This window comes from Leptidea sinapis, chromosome 47 (assembly GCF_905404315.1).
Source record: "Leptidea sinapis chromosome 47, ilLepSina1.1, whole genome shotgun sequence".
In the NCBI taxonomy this organism is placed as follows: Eukaryota; Metazoa; Arthropoda; class Insecta; order Lepidoptera; family Pieridae; genus Leptidea; species Leptidea sinapis.
The window spans coordinates 6,728,342-6,748,128 of record NC_066311.1 but is presented as its reverse complement, the minus strand read 5'-3'; the positions used below and the strand labels follow the sequence as shown (position 1 = coordinate 6,748,128).

The 19,787-nt window shown below is 35.5% G+C and overlaps 1 protein-coding gene across 1 annotated transcript in view; it reads left to right on the top strand.

The window, feature by feature from the left end:
• The window catches only part of LOC126978191 (allatostatin-A), an 80,601-nt gene extending 68,264 nt beyond the window's left edge, over positions 1-12,337 (top strand). The window contains exons 2-4 of the mRNA XM_050826965.1: positions 7,221-7,445; positions 7,938-8,065; positions 11,787-12,337. Of these exons, the coding sequence (XP_050682922.1) occupies positions 7,221-7,445; positions 7,938-8,065; positions 11,787-12,085 (652 nt within the window). The 3' untranslated portion in view covers positions 12,086-12,337. The remainder of the gene's footprint in view (positions 1-7,220; positions 7,446-7,937; positions 8,066-11,786) is intronic.
• The last annotated feature ends 7,450 nt before the right edge of the window (positions 12,338-19,787 follow it).

The window sequence follows — 19,787 nt, the reverse complement described above, 5'->3', positions numbered from 1 at the left end:
TGATGTGTAGCGACTCAGAGTGACTTAGAGTTTTCCCAAGAAAAAGGGGCAAAAAAAAACCACAGAACCTCAAAAAGTTTAAGTGGATGACGTAATTAAACAAAATACATAATGTCGGGTTGAATTAATTATATTCCTGTTTCGATTGTCAAAAGCAGACTCAAATTTCCGTTTCCGAAAACTTTTCAAATCTTATTACATCTTCTGTTTTAAGCTGAAAGAGCCTCAATTTACAAATGTTTTATAATTGTGCTAAAGTCTATCAATTTTCCATCTATAAGTAGTATAATCTATTATTGTAATATTGAACGACTATATTGTAGATGTAGTGCTATTTTTTTTACTTTTACATTGTTATTATTATTATATACAAATTCAAATATTTTTATTCAAATTATAATATTACTTATTGAATGTCAAAAATTACCACCCACTCGAAAAGGTACCTTTGACTCAGACCTGAGAAGAACGGGCGCAAGAAACTCAGCGAGCTTTTATTTTTAAATATTATTTAATAGCCTGAGGGCCCTCACTCCATTCCCAATCCGCGAAATAATTAAGAAACTCATTCAACTCAAAATTTTGAACATTTTCTGGGATCTTGTTGTAAAAGCATATACATCGCCCCACAAAAGACTTACTTACTCGACTTAGCCGAGTCGTAGGCGTTATAAGTTTGTGTTTGTTTTTGGTGTTAGCATTATGGTTAAGACAGTTTCTAACAAATTTACTTAATACACACACGCCAAATAATTAAGAATATATTGAGAGGCAAGAGTCAAGAATTCATTTTTTAAATAAAACACTTTTAAAGGATTCAAACGCGTGTAACTGTAACGGTTTTACATTAGATATTTGCGTAAAAGTTACATTTTTATTTTAGTTAACCCGAAGTTTCAAGACCTTTCCAGATCTCGTTTTCAGGGGGACTGCAGATGATTCTTGAGACCAGTAAAGTGTAATATTCCACTGCAGGCGTCTATAAACTGGACTGCGACTTGGCCTGTCTTACATTGGGCAAACCAAACTTAATATCTCAAACCGACTTAAAGAACACATTGCGGATATCAAACACAGACGTCACTCTAAGTCAGCTGTATGCGAACACATAACAGACCGTCCTAACCACTACATCCGGTTCGACCAACCAAAAGTTTTGGTAAAAGAGAATAGATTTCTCCCAACACGTGGTACGTGAAGCCATCGAAATTAAAAAACCCCAAATTTCAATAGAGAAGATGGTCTAAAATTATCTGACACCTGGGATCCAATAATCTCTCAATTAAAACCCATAACTATATATACCAAAAAAGAAGAGGACACTGTCAATAAATTTTGCCAAAAACCATCTGTGTACCCCGCGACGTCGTTCGCGTACGTATTTTTAAACCTTGGGTTACATTATTGGACTTTTAGTAGGGATCCCTATTTTTTTTTTTTGAAAATGTTATATAGCCCATAACACTCGGGGATAATGTAGCTTCCCAACAGTGAAAGAATTATTCAAATCGGTTCAGTAGTTGCGGAGCCTATTCAATGCAAACAAACAAACAATCAAGTCTTTCCTGTTTATAATATTAGTATAGATATACAGAACAACGTCTGTCGGGTCAACTAGTAATATATAAATAGATAATTTGAATCTACATACTCTAGATACACACAGAACGCAACAGTAAACAGAGGAATAATTGGACCTAAACAACAGGAACAGGTGAGGAGGCAGTGGTGCCCCTAAACATGCACATAAATTTTACTAGTACAAATAGTCAACACGCAAGTATGATTTGAAAGCAAGCCACAACCTGAGAGTTGAACAAAGCATACAAGATTTTATGACGATACGTCACTCGAACGGTTAGCTTAGTTGGAAGAGTCACCCGGATCGCGAGAGGTCGTGAGTTCGAGTCACGCATCGTTCATAAAATTTTATTTGTGTATTAATATTAGAAGTGAGGGTTATCACTTTAAAAACATAACAAATTGTTAAGATTTGCAAGAGCGAAATCTCAAGTCAATTTCCTAATATATTGGGGTTGAGCAGGTTATCAACTGTAAAATAGATCCTGTAGATGAATCCATAACCTGAGATTTGAACGAAGCATTCAAGATTTTATGACGATACGTCACTCGAACGGTTAGCTTAGTTTGGAAGAGCACTCGAACAGAACGCGAGAGGTCGTGGGTTCGAGTCCCGCATCGTTCATAAAATTTTGTTTTCAAATTTTATTTGTGTATTAATCCCAGAAGTGAGGGTTATCACTTTGAAAACAAAACAATTTTTTTTAGATTTGCAAGAGCGACATCTCAAGTCAATTTCCTAATATGCAAATATTGGGGTTGAGCAGATGTAAAGTAGATCATGTAGATGAAGCCATAACCTGAGAGTTGGACAAAGCATACAAGATTTGAAATTTTTTAAATTTTGATTTCAAATTTCATTTATGTGTTAATCCTAGAAGGGTGGGTTATCACTTTAAAAACATAACAAATTGTTGAGTGTAATTTTGTACACTGAAAATGGCATCCAGTTTCTAACATAAGACTATTCAACATATTTGTGTGGGACGTATTTACGTAGAATATTCTAATAACATAATGGATCAACATCAAAACATGTTTACGCACCATTAGTTACAAGAGGCTTCTTTATAAGTAGCATTATATTCATATCATCACTCATACTGCTACATTGAATAACACTTATATTATCTTGTCAGTGAATTTAATAAGAAAACTTTTGACATTCATAAGTCTCATTTCCTTGACCTACACGAATAAAGTGATTTTGATTTGATTTGATTTGATTACGAGGAAATATTATTTATTGAACTAAAAAGAAAAAGAATACGGGTTGCACTCCGAGAGTGCCGGCAGGAGTGAAATCTAGAACATTAACGTTGTGCATTTTTGAATATTTTGGAATACTTAGGGATAAATTTCGCATAAACTGCTGTAGTTAAAAACAATATTCATTTATTGCGCTATCGTACACAAAAATGACAATTTATCTATCTATATATATATATAAATGAATTGCTGTTCGTTAGTCTCGCTAAAACTCGAGAACGGCTGGACCGATTTGGCTAATTTTGGTCTTGAATTATTTGTGGAAGTCCAGAGAAGGATTAAAATGAATAAATAGGAAAATGCTGCTAAATTAAATAAAAACAACAAACTTGTTTTTCCTTTGATGTGTCCAGACATAATTTCTATGAGAGAATAACTTGACGCACGGTTTGACAGTTCTGCTGTGAAACAATTTCATTACAACAGCAGGGTGCATATTTTACGAAGTAATTTTTGATGTTATGATATTTTTGACAAATTTATATAAAAACATTATTTTATTTATTATATACAGAACAACGTCGGGGCAGATAGTATTACATAAAAAATTAACCCTTCAGAACTAGTTACTACAATTCTTTTACAATAAAAAGTTTATCTCTCAGAAAACAACTTTCAACCATAATAAAGTGTAATAATATTTTACGGCTGAGATTCTATCCCTCGACCTCGCGGTGTTTCAACCACTGGTCCAATGACCGTATGATAATTAAATTGAAATAGCCAAACTGTAATTAGAAGTATAAATCTTTCATCCTTATGGAACTGTCTTACGAATTTTCGATCAGGCCACGTGTCCTGCAGGCCTACCATGAACTCTTATAAAGTGACATCAATTGAATCGCAAACGGATTTAGTTCATTCATTCATTCGTAGCATGAGGTAATATTTCAACCTAAACTGGATAGCTTATGTGTCAAAGTGAGCAATTCGAAATAAGTTGCTACTTCCTTTAGAGAAAAGTGAATCGTGTTGTTAATAACTTTAAATTTAAAAATGTATTTTTAGTATTTTCTACGCTAAAATCCGCTAAAATAATATCGTTTTAGGTTTCGAAACGCAACGCATATGGTTCGAGTAAGAGAGACAAACTTATGCAACGACTGTAGAGCGTCATCTCTTTCTCACACCGTGGACCACTGACAAATTTATTTCATTCATTCTTCATAAGCGATCCAAACGCCATTCAGTAAAAGGCACTTCATGGTACGAATTTAAGTGATTCAGTTTAGGTACCTATATACTGAACTGCATCGGAATCGCATCGCTTATTAAAAGTTGATGGTAGGCCCTCTGACGCGAGTTTAACATTTTATACCCACACAAGATCGTTGCTCAATGCCGCTAAAGAAATTTTCACTTCAAAAATTAACAATTAGGCACAATTAGGCGAGATAACAATTTTAATTACATTCTGTACGCATAATAACATTAAATTTATAATGAAATTCAAATGCTTCTGCTTTTTCAAAAGAAGTTTAAATCAAATGTTTCACTCTTAGATAATTTATACGTCTAGTTAGAGTCTCTTGCTGTTAGATAATCAATAAAAACAGGCCAGGAATAATAGTTTATTGTGCGTGACAAGCTATGTATAACACTCTGAATATTTTTGAAAATGATAATGGCTAGTTACAGTAATTATTGATATACAAACTATCTAACAGTCTGTAATTTTTTTTAAACCAGTCAAAAAGACTTTAATGGCTGATGATGAGACTTATATTAAAAATTAAAGGGCATTTATTTTCTCAAAATTGATTCCTTTAGAATTCTTTTTGATATACAAATGATTTAAGTTTTCTTTGGTGTTAATTCCGCCAATATTTGTTTTTAAAACAATTCGACACGTGTTTCGCCTCTACACGAGGCATCCTCAGGACGTGTTGTCTCGCCAAAAAAGTCAGCCAGTCTCGTGCCTAATTTTGGCGAGACAACACGTCCTGAGGATGCCTCGTGTAGAGGCGAAACACGTGTCGAATTATTTTAAAAACAAATATTGGCGGAATTAACACTAAAGAAAACTTAAATCATTTGTATAATTATGGATTTCCGCAAAGTAACGCCTAACTCAATAAATATTCTTTTTGATGTCATTTTTAATATACTAGATACTACTACCGCTTCGGAAACAAATGGCGCTCTGAGAGAGAAGAAGCGGCGCAAGAACCTCTCCCCTTCTTTTTTTGCGCTCTTTTCAATAAAAATATACAATATTGTTCAGTTATTTCTATCGCTATAAAACAATCACAATCTAGTCCCAGGCTGTCCGATCACTTAGATATTCAACTGTGGAGTAATAGGATTTACGACAGAGCCATTTTTTATAAAACATTTAAATTTATTTATAGATAATGCCTGAACAGTGGCTGGGACTTTATTATAGAATTGTATACATTTACCCTTAAAGCTATTGTGTATCTTATGAAGAATACTAGAATTAGTTACAAGCTATCTCTTATTTCTAGTGTTAAAATAATGAAAATCTCTATTTAGAACAAAAAGGTGACGTATATAAAATTTTCATAAATGTACAGTCATAATATTTATTTCTTTAAATTTTTCTTTGAGAGACTTGGATTGGTCTCCGCTGCACTCCAACTATACCACAGGCGTTGCAAAGTGTGGCAACTATAAATCTTTGTAAAAATAATACTACAAGAAAAAAAAAAGACATTGAGATCACATATCATCAGTAAGTATTTTGTATTTTATTAATTTCAATATAAAATAACACGAAGCGCTTGTTACAAAATTTGAAAGATGCCATTGAGTGTCAAGATGCCACGCACACAAGCATCTAATAGTTGCCATAATAAAAAAGCTATTGTTCTTAGGTAGTGCGGTATCTAGTGATAGCGCAGCGGAGATCAATCCTTAATCTATCCTATGGTTGCTTTACATGTTGAGTACAATAATAAACTTGAATCTTTATTAAACATATACTTTTATATTTATGTATTTACATATCAACATCCATGACATGTGAGTTTATTTTTTTAATCGCTTCCGTAGAAGCTTGCTCTTCTTGAGCAAGCTTCCCGAGAAAGACCAACGACAAACGAAAAAAGAGTGTGTGTACTTATATATGCACGCAAGATGTTATACTTTTTTGGCCTAACGAGGCAAAAATCATAAAAATCATTTATCCCTCTTGCAAAGGTGGCTTTGACAATTGATTATTAAATAATGAATACGGCTGTATGGGCTTAATCCCTTTGCCTGTCCTAATAATGGACGAAGAAGCCAAAAAAAAATAACGAATGATGCAAACGTCAGAAAATTTTAGGAACCAACTTCACCCTGTTACTTTTGTGCTACAGTGATGCGCGCGCTTAAAATTTCACTCTCATATTTTTTTCATAACGCGCCTAAAGAAGTATAACTTCAAAATTTCATGAATAAAATGCAATTGTTGAAATTGATTCGCATCTACCAAGGAATTATATTATTAGTACTAAATAATAGCTTGGGGTTTTCCAAAGATATTCCCGAAGTTTTCGATCACGTAGCTAAATTAAATAAAGCCCTATTGGCCTCAGTAATAAAGAGTACAATCGGTAATCACGAGTCTGAACAGGTATCAACTTAATTCTCTTACAAGAGGCCAATTTGTTACCAAACTTCAGAAACAATTCGCCGTTTAGTAATTCTGTTTGACTTCTGTTAAGGATAATTTATTTCAATTTAATTACTGTAGTACTTAATGCTGAATTTCAAGCAGTTATTGTAGTACTTTCTTCAGACTACTGTAGCTTTAGGGTAAGAAATAATACATCAAATGTAACTAAGTCATTGCAACAACAAAATAAAAATACCTCGTGGCTGAGCCCATCATTAATTGAGAAGTAAAGGCCAACCGTCTTCACTGGACCACTTGGCATGAATGGGAGAGGATCGTTGTATGAGAAAAGTATCCTCGGGACTTGTAGAAGGCCGACGCCCTGTAGATCGAACTAAGTAGTGGTGAAAAGACCTAGTGAACGCTGACCTGTGCGAGATGACATTCATAAATTGGCGTGAAATCGCACAGGATCGAAATAAGTGGAGGACTCTCGTATCAGAGGCGAATGAAACGAAGAAGGAAGAAGGACAAAAATCCAACAAGAGGGCGAAAACGACAAAAGACTATTGACAAAGCTGCTAGCAAGGACACAACGCAAAAAAATAAATAAATAAAAAACAACGTTGTGATCTAAGCGCCATAGCAAAGACGCATGTTGAATACCCAAAGACTCTCCTAATGTCTTCTCAGATAGGGAGTGAGAAGAAAACTCGACGACGGAAGCCAAGTGCCACTTTAGGTCGCTCCGCCGCAGGAGTAAGTAAGCAAGTAACAACAAAAGATATAAATTAATATTTCGTTCCAGAATGCTGTCCACGACGCTAGTGACGATCGTCATCATTGGGTCTGCCGCGTGCGCTCCGGAAGACGTTCGCAGCGAGCGGGACTCGAACCCCGCACCGGCCTCTCATGACACTCCTCTCCTCGACAAGAGATCCTCTCGCTACGACTTCGGGCTGGGCAAGCGAGCATACAGCTACGTCTCGGAGTATAAACGACTGCCTGTTTATAACTTTGGACTTGGCAAAAGGTACGTTTATTTAAGTGTTTAGTGAGAGTCGGACTTAGACATGAAAGTTTCCACTCTATCGTTTAAGATGACAACACTGTGCACTTAATGGGTTCTATTAAATATATATTAAATTTTTTTTTTCATATACAGTGTGGCAAATCAGGGATGAGACGAGCAAGACGTTTAGCTGATGGTAATTGATCCGTCCTACCCATTACAATGCAGTGCCGCTCAGGAGTCTTGAAAAACCCATAAATTCTGAGTGGCACCATAATTGCTCTCGTCACATTGAGACATAAGATATTAAGTCCCTTCAGACCGAAACACAGCAACGCTTACACCTAACTGCTTCACGGCAGAAATAGGCGCCGTAGTGGTGCCCATAATCTAGCCGGCACCCGGGGCAAAGGAGCCTCCCACTAGTCATTACTTTGAAATGGTTAAAACGATTCTATAATTTTTAATTTAAGGTCTAAATCTTGAACTAATTAAGGATATATTTGTCAACAGGTCCAAGCTGTACTCTTTTGGCTTAGGAAAGAGATCGGTTAGCGAGGATCTCCCTGAAGATGAGATACCAAACGAGATAGAAGATGCTTCTCTTCCCGAGGTTTTCGAATACGATGATGATGCAACAGGTATTGTGTTATATTTGTCTTTATTCAAGTCGACTTTCACTTCAAACTTTTGTGATAATTGTGAGAACATACACGCTCTTTCTCTTTTTTTTTTATGGAATAGGAGGACAAACGAGCGTACGGGTCACCTGTTGTTAAGTGATCACCGCCGCCCACAATCTCTTGCAACACCAGAGGAATCACAGGAGCGTTGCCGGCCTTTAAGGAAGGAGTACGCGCTTTTTTTGAAGGTACCCATGTCGTATCGACCCGGAAACACCGCACAAGGAAGCTCATTCCACAGCTTTGTAGTACGTGGAAGAAAGCTCCTTGAAAACCGCACTGTGGAGGACCGCCACACATCCAGATGGTGAGGATGATATCCTAACTTGTGGCGTGTCGTGCGAAGGTGGAATTCTGCGGCAGGAATCAGGTTAAACAGCTCTTCGGAACACTCCCCGTGATAAATACGGTAGAAGACACACAATGAAGCGACGTCTCTACGCAACGCCAAGTGATCCAGCCGTTCACAGAGCACTGTGTCCCCGACAATTCGAGCTGCTCTGCGTTGCACGCGGTCAAATGGATCGAGCTGATACTGGGGTGCGCCAGACCAGAGATGACAGCAATACTCCATGTGTGGCCGGACCTGCGCTTTGTAGAGCGCTAGTATGTGGGCCTGCTTGAAGTATTGCCGTGCTCTATTAATGACGCCCAGTTTCTTTGAAGCCAATTTAGCTTTGCCTTCCAGATGACCACGAAATTGGCAATCACTCGAGATTTTGAGACCCAGTATTCCGATACTAGGCGAGGCTTTGAGGGAAGTGTTGTCGAAGAGCGGTGATACGACAAATGGGGTTTTTTTAGTGGTAAACGCGCAAACTTGAGTCTTCTGGGGGTTAAATTGGACAAGGTTCAATTTTCCCCATTCCGCGACCTTCTCAAGAGAGGACTCGATAGAAGACACAAGTTTCTCCCGGCACTGGTCGACGATTTCCCGAGAGAGACCTGCATAGCCAGTGTATACGGCATCACCAGTGCTGTCGTCTGCATAGCATCTCTCTTATTTAAAGGCAGTTTTCGATATGCAGCGACGAAATGTTGGAATAATATTCCACCACCAATCCGGAGCCAGTGTAGTTTACCTAGTTTGAAACCTAAATTAAAGAAATTTATTTTTGAGCACCAAAAGAAAGAGGAACTGTTTACTATAGACACAAGTGCGATCTAGTTTGCTTGTTAAAATTTTTGTATGTATAATATGAACTATACTTACATGAGGTAAGGTTAACGAAGAACCTGCTACCTAAGATATAACGTGTAAGAAGTGTAATTAGAAAGGCGTGCGCTACTTATGGCATTCGTGTGTGGCGTCATTTACTGGTCCCACTGGAAGATCAGCGCTGGTTGCGACAATAATCAGCATTATGCTGAAGTGTGACCAATTTGTGACAAAAACTCCAATTTGTATTTTTTTTGTATAGATGTTTTTTCTATTATATTATGTAAATATTGTGTTTGTTACAAATAAATATATTTCTTTCTTTCTTTCATTTGGGTGCGTTGTATATTGCCTTGCAAGCACTGCGATGTCCGCTTAGGGTCCTTCTTGAAACCTGCGTCTGTGGGCGTGTGTCGTTTCCAGCGTACTGCATTGATGCCAGAACCGAATCGACCCTTGTTCGCTATATATAGTTCAAGAATAATTTTAGATGAAAAATTGCATACACGCTCCAATGTTTATTGTTATTCAAATTCAAATATTTTTATTCAAAATAGGATTTAAAATCACTTATTCAACTTAACGTCAAAAACTACCACCCATTCAAAAGAGACTGCCTCAGACCTGAGCAAGAAACTCAACGGGCTCTTTTTTTAATATAAAATATAGATAACAATGTGATATCGTACAATAAACATTTATAATTAAAGAGCCTGAGGGTGTTCGCTTTATTCCCAGTCCGTGGTGTCATTAAGAAAATCGTTTTTGCTATACCTCTCCCACACAAACGTTTTTTAACAATTTTTTTAAATTTTGTAACACATTTTTTGTACATTTTCTGGGATCATATTGTAGAAGCATATATCGCCTAACAAAAGACTTACTAACTCGACCCAACCGAGTATTGTTTTGCAAATTGCGTATTGAAAAAAAAATTGACCAATCAAAACGCTCGACGACTCACACTGCTAACTTCATACCTTCACAGTCTACGTGATATTACAATGTCACTTAAACCTAGCCGATAAATTGTAAGAAATGAAGTCGATTGACAATCTACCGTTAAATTATAATATCACTGGTGAAATTGTAATATCACGGCTTTGACAATATATCTATGATAAAATTCAAATTCAAAATCACTTTATTCATGTTGGTCACGGAAATGACACTTATGAATGTCAAATTTTTCTTATTGAATCTACCGCTACTTATTAAAGGGTTGAGCTAATGAGAAGAAGTAGCAAGAAACTAATTAATATAATTTATATACTGTGAAATAGGTCTGTATGTTGTATTTGTCTTGTATATTTATTGAAGTAGGCGTTATTTTGCGTAAATCCATAATTATCCAAATGTTCCGAGTATTCTTGAGTATTAATTCCGCCAATATTCGTTTTCAAACAATTTGATACGTATTTCGCCTCTGTACGAGACATCCTCAGGAGACGTTGACTCGCCAAACTCTGGCACGAGACTCGAGTCGAGACACGAGAGTCTGTAGAGAGAGAATTGTAATAAATTGTCTTCATAGCTGTGCATAAAAGAGACAAAACACACTTGATTATTCCGTATTGAGACAACTTCTGCAAAAAAATTTATCACTCAGTCAATTAGTGAATCCCATCGTCTCATCATTTCTATTCAATAAAACAAATGAAATCTAAGAAGTTAAAATATTGTGAACATAGAAAGAATAAGAATATTATGTATAACGAATGATATATACTCTTTCTAAACAATATGATCACCAAATGTGTACTAGAATAAATAATATATATATATATATATATATAATAAATTATTAATAAGTAATTATCTTGCCCCAAATTAGGCATATATAGCCTATGCTATGGATTGCTAGACAACGATATATTTAATACAATATACTTAATATATACTCGTACTATGCCTATAAACATCCATGACTCTGAAACAAACATCCATATTCATCATATAAATATGCTTGCACCTACCGGGATTCGAACCCGGGACCTCTAGCTTAGTAGGTAGGATCGCTAACCACTCGGCTTTACAGGTCGTCTAATTCTACCAGAATCCATTAGATTCATTCATAATTCCACTAAAATCCATTTAGAGTATTTTTGTTATAATTACAGTTACTGACCATATTATATTAATTATTTGAAGCAGATATTTCAAACCGTGATCATTATAAGCATTGGCTGCCGCAATCGGCACTTTGACAAAAATAGTACATCAATCAGTCACATGACATGTAACTTTTTTCGGTCTTTGATGCAGCCATTTTGCTACACAGAACTATCGACGTCCATACGTGAATTACACATTTGGACCGAAATTTCGGCTTCAAATAAATAAAAATAGAATATCGTAAGTACCGATAATTATAATAACAATAGTTCAATAAAAGTTTAAAATCAAATATTTTAAAAGTAATCTAGAAGGTGTCCTTCAATCCAGACGTATAAAATAATTTACATAGAGTGTTTTTAGTAAAGTAATTTTACGACAATTAATTATCTGTTATTTCTCCAGGCTACCAAATTAAAAGAGCTCGGCCCTACAGCTTCGGACTAGGAAAGCGTTTCGTTGAAGACGATGACAATGAAGAAAAACGCGCACGGATGTACAACTTTGGACTTGGAAAGCGGCCCCATTTGTACAGCTTTGGCCTTGGAAAACGCGCTAGAAACTATAACTTTGGCCTCGGAAAACGCTTGAGCAAATTCAATTTCGGACTCGGAAAACGAGAGCGCGATCTTCACAGGTTTAACTTCGGATTAGGAAAGCGGTCGGACACTTCCGAAGAGTCGGATAACTATCTGGAGAATTAATGTACTTTTGACTACTTATATACTTACATGTTTAAGAATTTGGTTGTGAAAAGACCCAGCCTATTTTCACAATTAAATTCCGTCGTCTTTCTATCAACATGAGACATGCGGTTTTAAGAATAGAACTTTAATAAATTGTTAATCTTTTGGCGTTAATGTATTTAAATTCATTATTAGTTGTTATTGTAACAATTTCTGTGTGTATTTAATGTTAATATTAGTTACAAATAATGCCGATACGTGGATCTACGAATTTTATTGTAAATAAAAATATTCAACTTAGCTGTTCTACTTTTATTTCACCTTTCATTTTTGAAATTATTTACATATGACTTAATTATTAATAACAAGACAAATGATCTAATAAAATTTATTAATTACAAATAGTAAATATTATTAAGAACGCTGTAGATAGGTAAGGTGCCCACGAAGCTGGCATCGTTACCTCCTTGTATGGCCAAACTTATCCTTTGACAGAGGTACGTACCAGATCTTAGGTCACCTGTTAAATTGGTTATACGCCTGGATAACTCTGTTATGAGTTTTTGTGCCAACCTTTCATTTAGTTTATTTAAGACCTATTACCTCATAGTATCTATTAAGTCCTTAAGACTGTAAGTAAAGGACAATGCCCCGCAATTCCCAGCCACTGTTCAGGCATTATCTATAAATAAATTTAAATGTTTTATAAAAAAATGGCTCTGTCGTAAATCCTATTACTCCACTGCTGAATATCTAAATGATCGGACAGCCTGGGACTAGATTGTGATTATTTTATAGCGATATAAATGACTGTACAATATTGTATATTTTATTAAAAAGAGCGCAAAAAAAATAATGCTGGGAGAGTTTCTTGTGCCGCTTCTTCTCTCTCAGAGCGCCATTTGTTTCCGAAGCGGTGGTAGTATCTAGTAGTATAAGAGATGACATCAAAAAGAATTCTAAAGGAATCAATTTTGAGAAAATAAATGCCTTTTAATACTCAGAAAGGGGAAAAACCCAAACCCAGCGCCAACGAAATGTTACTCATATTAAAGCTATAAATAAGTAAGTAAATATTGCATAGTATCATTGATATTGATGGCTAAATGTGTGGCATTGCTATTCGAATTTTAACTGGAGTCAGTATTCAATGACGTCCACAAGTCGTAAGAAGATGTAAATTAAAGTGTTCAAAATCATATTTTTCGTCAATTGTATCACTGCCACCGCTTCGGAAACATACAGCATACATGAGAGAAGAAACTCTCCCACTCTTCTATTTTGATCTCTTTTCAAAAATAACACCGATAAAATAATTTCTAATAATGGGTTTTACTTTTGAGGAGGATAAGCATTCCTATGCATCCAGATATTGAGAATGATATCTAGGTATATGCTAATGGGGTGATGGTGGATTTTGTGTGTCAAACAGCTCGTCGGAACACTCCCCGTTATAAATACGGTAGTACGGACTCACAATGAAGAGATGTCGTACAGAGCTAGAGCGCTTTCGCACTACGTCCGATCCGAATCCGATCCGTACCAGTGAAATTACCGTCCGAATTAGTCGTAGAACTATTTCTTTGGTAGTTTACGCACTAGATCCGGCGTCCGTCATCCGATTTCATTACCTTTTTTTATTAAACCTTAAAATTAAAAGTATTTTCACGGGTACGGATCGGACGATACTATATAAGGCTCAAATTCAGCTTCACATAATATTGACACACTTTTTACACAAATTATCTTGCCCCAAGTTAAGCATATACAGCCTATGTTATGGGTTACAAGACAATGATATATTTAATACAATATACTTACTGAAACATGCATATATTCATATAAACATACATTTAAACATCCATGCCTCGGAAACAAATATCTATATTCATAATATAAATGCTTGCACCTACCGGGATTCGAACCCGGGATTAATTCACATGGAGTACTGTTCTCATCTCTAGACAGGCGCTCGCTAGTACCAGCTTTTCCATTTGAGCACATACATCAAAGAGCGGCTGGAATCATCGACGATCAAGTCATCTCCGAGAGGCTTGATTCCTAGGCGCTGCGTAGAGATGTGGGTGTTTCTCTGCATCATCATTCCACCACCGGCCATTACGTCACAGTGCTAAATGATTACCACCCGCATCACGTTGACGTCTGGCATTCTACAAAAGCGCTTTATGCAAGAAATTTATTATCTCGTAAAGACTCTTTGTGGAATCAATTACGGGCTGCTGTTGTCCCGAACCGATACGACTTAGGGACCTTCAAACAAGAAGTACTGAAAGTTACATGTGTCTGAAAAAAAACGTTTTTTTATTGCAGTAAGGGACGAGACGAGCAAGACGTTGAGCTGATGGTAATTGATACGCCGTTCAAGATTCTTGAGAAACCGAAACATTCTTAACTTACCCTAACTAATATAACTAGCTACGGCGCCCTTCAAAACGAAACACAACGATATCTACACATTACTGTTTCACGGCAGAAATAGGTGCCGCTGTGGTACCCATAATCTAGCCGGCATCCTGTGCAAGAGAGCCTCCCACTGGTACTGGTAACTGGGGATAAATTCCCCCAAGCCACGCCTAAAGAAGTTTTTCTTCAAAAGTAGGTAAGTATTTTCTTTAGTTTCATAGAAACCTTTTTTCAGAGCTCTTAACATATCACGGACTCTAGAGTGTCTTTTATCATAATACTCCATCAATATATACGAGTCTTCAGGGAACACAATCATATATTGAGAGCTAAGTTTAATAAAAAATTCAATTTATTCTTTACTTCAAGAAGTTTTTTTTTATAGAAATTTATAACGTACCTAGGTAAGTACCATATGCGGAAAAATAACTTCACATGTTTAAAATAACAAGTTTTGCGGATGTCCATTGGCGGTTCTTTTATGACAATAGTGGACGAGACGAGCAAGACGTTCAGCTGATGGTAATTGATACGCCCTGCCCATTACAATACAGTGCCACTCAGGATTCTTGAAAATCCCAAAATTCTGAGCGGCACTAATATTGCACTTGTCTCATGAGATGAGACATAAGATGTTAAGTCTCGTTTGCCCAGTAATTTAACTAGCTACAGCGCCCTTCAAACCGAAACACAAAAATGTTTTTTTTTAATGGAAAAAGAGGACAAACGAGCGTACGGGTCACCTGGTATTAAGTGATCACCGCCGCCCACATTCTCTTGCAACACCAGAGGAATCACAGGAGCGTTTCCGGTCTTTAAGGAAAATTATTATTTTATTTGGACAATACAAAGTCTTACGCGATGATAAATACGATTCACAACGCGTTATTTATAATATATGGCACGTGGGACAGTACAGGTGGCATTCTGCATGAATATGATACTAAATGAATTTTCATATAAGCGTGGCATAAAATATATCTTAAACAGTTCTCTCGCACAATGCAGCTCAAACTATAGACTTAAAAACTTAGACAAACTATAAAGACAATGCAGTAACTAAAGAAGCGCATTTTAGCTTTTTATGGCGTTACCTATAAAATGATATGATAATTTTAACTTAATATCGGATGAAACTATAGAATGAATATCCTCGTACGGTATTCCACGAAAATACAAAACGTGTCAAAATCATTATTAAGGTTTATTTATGATCCAATTTTGGATGCATTTCTCTCCATTTTCTGTAGCTTTTTTCGTCGCATTGAGTGAAACCAATAATTTTCCCTACCTTTTACGCAACACAGAATTTCTCCTCGTACAGCATGACACACGACGAGTGAGCATAAAAGGCATAAAAGGCATTTATTTTCTCGAAATTGATTCCTTTAGAATTATTTTTGATGTCATTTCTAACATTACCACCGCTTCGGAAACAAATGGCACTCTGAGAGAGAATAAGAGGCTCATGAAACTATCCCAGCAGTCATTGTTATTGCTATAAAATAATCATAATCTAGTACCAGGCTGTCCGATCACTTAGATATTCAGCTGTGGAGCAGTAGGATATACGACAGAACCATTTTATATAAACGACAAAGCCATTTAAATTTATTTATAGATAATGCCTGAATAGTGGTTGGGTCTTTATAAAAGTGTACACATTTAACCTGAAAGCTATAGCTTTATATATGTATAAAGTTTAACACCAAACATGCCGGAATATTAATGTTGGGATTCTCACCAAGTTTTGTTCAATTCGAGCATTGGTTCGTTTTCATAAGCGTTGCGCATCACTAGGTTTCTCTAAGTCAAGATGTGTTCACTGCAGATGAACTCAGAAAAAAGGCCTCATGCCTAAGAAGAACAGGCGCAAGATTGAATATTTAGTCATTAGTATTGTTTTACGTTTGTCCTCCATGCTAATTAGAGTCCGCACTTGATTTTGATAAGATCTTGAGATTAGTGAAACATACAGCATACAGACCTGGCAGAAATGTGTTTCCAACAAATTTATAATGTTTGTTAAATACATACTATAGCTATTGAATCAGATTATGTCTTCTTAATTCAGAGGATTTTATTTACGCAGAATATTCTATACTATTCCTGTAATATTTAAATTTCAAGATAACCGACAATACTTTGCATCTTTTATTTAACTCTGTCTATATTATGGTTACTTAATTCTATGCCTAAACGTAGACAATCCTCTCTTTGGTGATACAATGTTTAAATCCAAAGAGGTTATACCTATTTGAATTGTAGAGTGCGAGTATCGCATGTCATATTGAGTATAGACTGCGAACCTTTTAAATTTCTTGAATCTCACTTTTGAGTTTATTTTTTTTAGTTTGACTTACATTTTAAGCTGTCTTTAATGAATGAACGTAAAACAAAAAAAAATCTTGTAACGGCTAAAAACACCAAACACACATTCATATCCCTTTTTACAATGGATTCATATTATTTATATTTAAGTGCTGTATACATATAAATCACATTTTTTTTTTCAATTTTATATTTTTTTTTAATATCAATAAATACCCTTACTAAACTGGAGTTAAAAACATCGCTAGATAGATAATATTTTGGACATAGATATGTCCAAAATATTATGACAGAAAAATAATCGAATTATTATATTTACCATTAATTAAAGCTTCATTTCAGAAGCATTATTTTGTGTTAGTAAAAAATAAATAAAGGCAAAGCCCTTCTATAAAATTGTAAATACAACATATCTACGTTATGTCAAATCGTTTACGTTTTATATAAATTTATTTGAGATTTAAATGATTTTGTAGAAAGGAATACAAAAAGATACTGATAGTATGTAGTGTCTCTATACGTGCTTAATATATACTCTTTGGTAAAACCGCAACCACAACAAAGGGAACCTCACTAGCGTCTAGGCTTCAGATAGACCTTCAATACCTTTTGAAGTCTGTTGTGTCCTGATAATGCATCGGTGTAACAAACACAAATTTTACTACAATTATATTAAACTAACTTTGCCTCCTAAATTCTGTCGTCTTTTTTTTTCAATTCTGCAATTGTTCTTCCTGTACCTACAAAAGGTAGCACATTAACGTCTATAAAGTAAGGTTCAGCTGAATTATCAATTAACCTGGGCCTTTTTTGGTAATTGTCATATATTGGCTGTGTTTTAGGTTCCTGAACGAACGTTGAGCTGTGTCTGAATATCGCGTGCTCGTCCGGTGTTTTGACTACTACGTATCTATTCAGACACCACTCAAGATCAATGGCATGGCATATATATACACGGTTATCATTTATTCTTAAAGAGATTGACAATAGTAGATTGTTAACCGAGGGTCGAAAGAATCACTTCCCGAGGTATTTAGACGGCTATAGTCCAAGTAGGAATTGAATTTTTTACCCGTGTAGTGTACCACTGTACTTTTCATTTCGAATATGAGGAAAATAAAAGTAGTTGTTTATCTAAGCTATTTATTCATAATATAATATAATATTAGAAGTACCTATTTAAAATTAATTGTCAAATTAGGACAATTCGTGAAATTAAAAGTTACATTTTTGTTTGGAATGTTTATGGTCTTTGATATATTACGACAAATTTGGCTGTTCTGGATATCTGTAAAAGTGGGAGACTGGTATTTCATCAGACGATGGATTCCATGGCGGATACTACCTGGAGGTTGCCGGCTGAGGCGAATTAGGGCATATTTTTATTTGGACTGAATCCTCAATGTAGCTTTCGGTGACTGTGCTGTATTTCCAGCCTCCATGTCTTTTTAACGTTGTCATATTTGCCCCAGCATCGGCTAAAAGTGTTGCTGTCGTTCGTCTATAACAATGTCCGGTATACTGCTCACAGTTTGGTAAAATCAAATAAGTTGCTATCTGCTTCGGCACAGCTGAGATTTTATTTTTACCGATAACTTGTTTATAGCATTTTCCCTTCTGATAGTTGAGAAAAAAAACGGTCCGTTTTTACACCAGGTCTCATTTTTTGATATTTCTTTACTATTTGTGCAAACTCTTCCAAAAATCCACTTCATGTGAGGTGAAAACCTTAGATTTCCTACTCTTGAACCCCTGAGACTGAATTTTCAAAAATGATGTTAAATTATTGAATTTTTTCAAATTTACGTTGTGTTATACACTAAGTCTACTCTTGAGCATTGAATATCGGCTCCATAGCAAAGAAGGCTGTAGTTTGCTACACAGTCCATTAAAATATGTAAGAAATACACTTTTGGAAAACGATTTTATATTCTTCTCTACTCGCCACTTCATAAAATCATTGTATGTGTTTATATATCTTTCTTTTGAGATTTCTGGCAAGAGATTTTCAATAACACAATTTGCCTCGTCTCTAATTGAATCTGGTGTCTACATTTCAGAATCGCTTGAACTCATTTATAATATTCAAATTTTAGCATAAACGATATTACCTATTTTTTTAATTCCGTCACAGATAGATACATAACAGATAAGTATCCCGCCAATTTATGTCGACTTTTTAAATTTTAAGTATAGAACTCACCGCGTAATTGTTGCGGCTTATTCCGCTCAAAGAAGTTTGCGCTAAGTTCACACTGGCTGTTTAGAAAGTCACATGGCATTTCTTTTAATTAGTTTTTTTTGCATAAAACTCTTCATACCTGACAGCAGTTTTATTTTTAAAGTTCATTACGGCCCTTAGGTGGGAAGTAATTAGTATGAGTTTTTCCCTCTCTATGGAGGGAAGCAGTATTTTCCACCCAATAATCAGATCAAAACAACATTACTTTCCAAGTATGAGAAATGAAATAGTGCATTGTGATACAAGAGTGGAAAGTAGGTTATTGAAAACGAGCTGTTAAGAAGATTGAGTCGTTGCCTAGAATTTTGAATATCACGAGTTTGCAATAATATACACACCCGTGTATCACACGACATTTTTCAATACAGTTGTGGGACTGTATAAACTGGATTTTTTTTATACTGCAACTACGCAACGGGGTCGTACGGGTATACAGCCTATTAGATTTTTGACAAATTTTAATGTGAAAATATTTAAATTACAACTGGTAATAACATAATATAATAAACAACCAGTTAAAATAATTTTGAGAATTAAATGCTAAGTACATACGGACTCATTCATTTGTCCTCGTATAAAATATATCCGATCTTATTATATATATGACAACTCCTTACTACTTAACTTTTTAACTGACTTATTAAATTAAAGCAAAAAGTAACGAAACCTTAACAGTCGGTATTTTTTGTATAATATAATGTTTTCTCTCGACCTCACTGTACG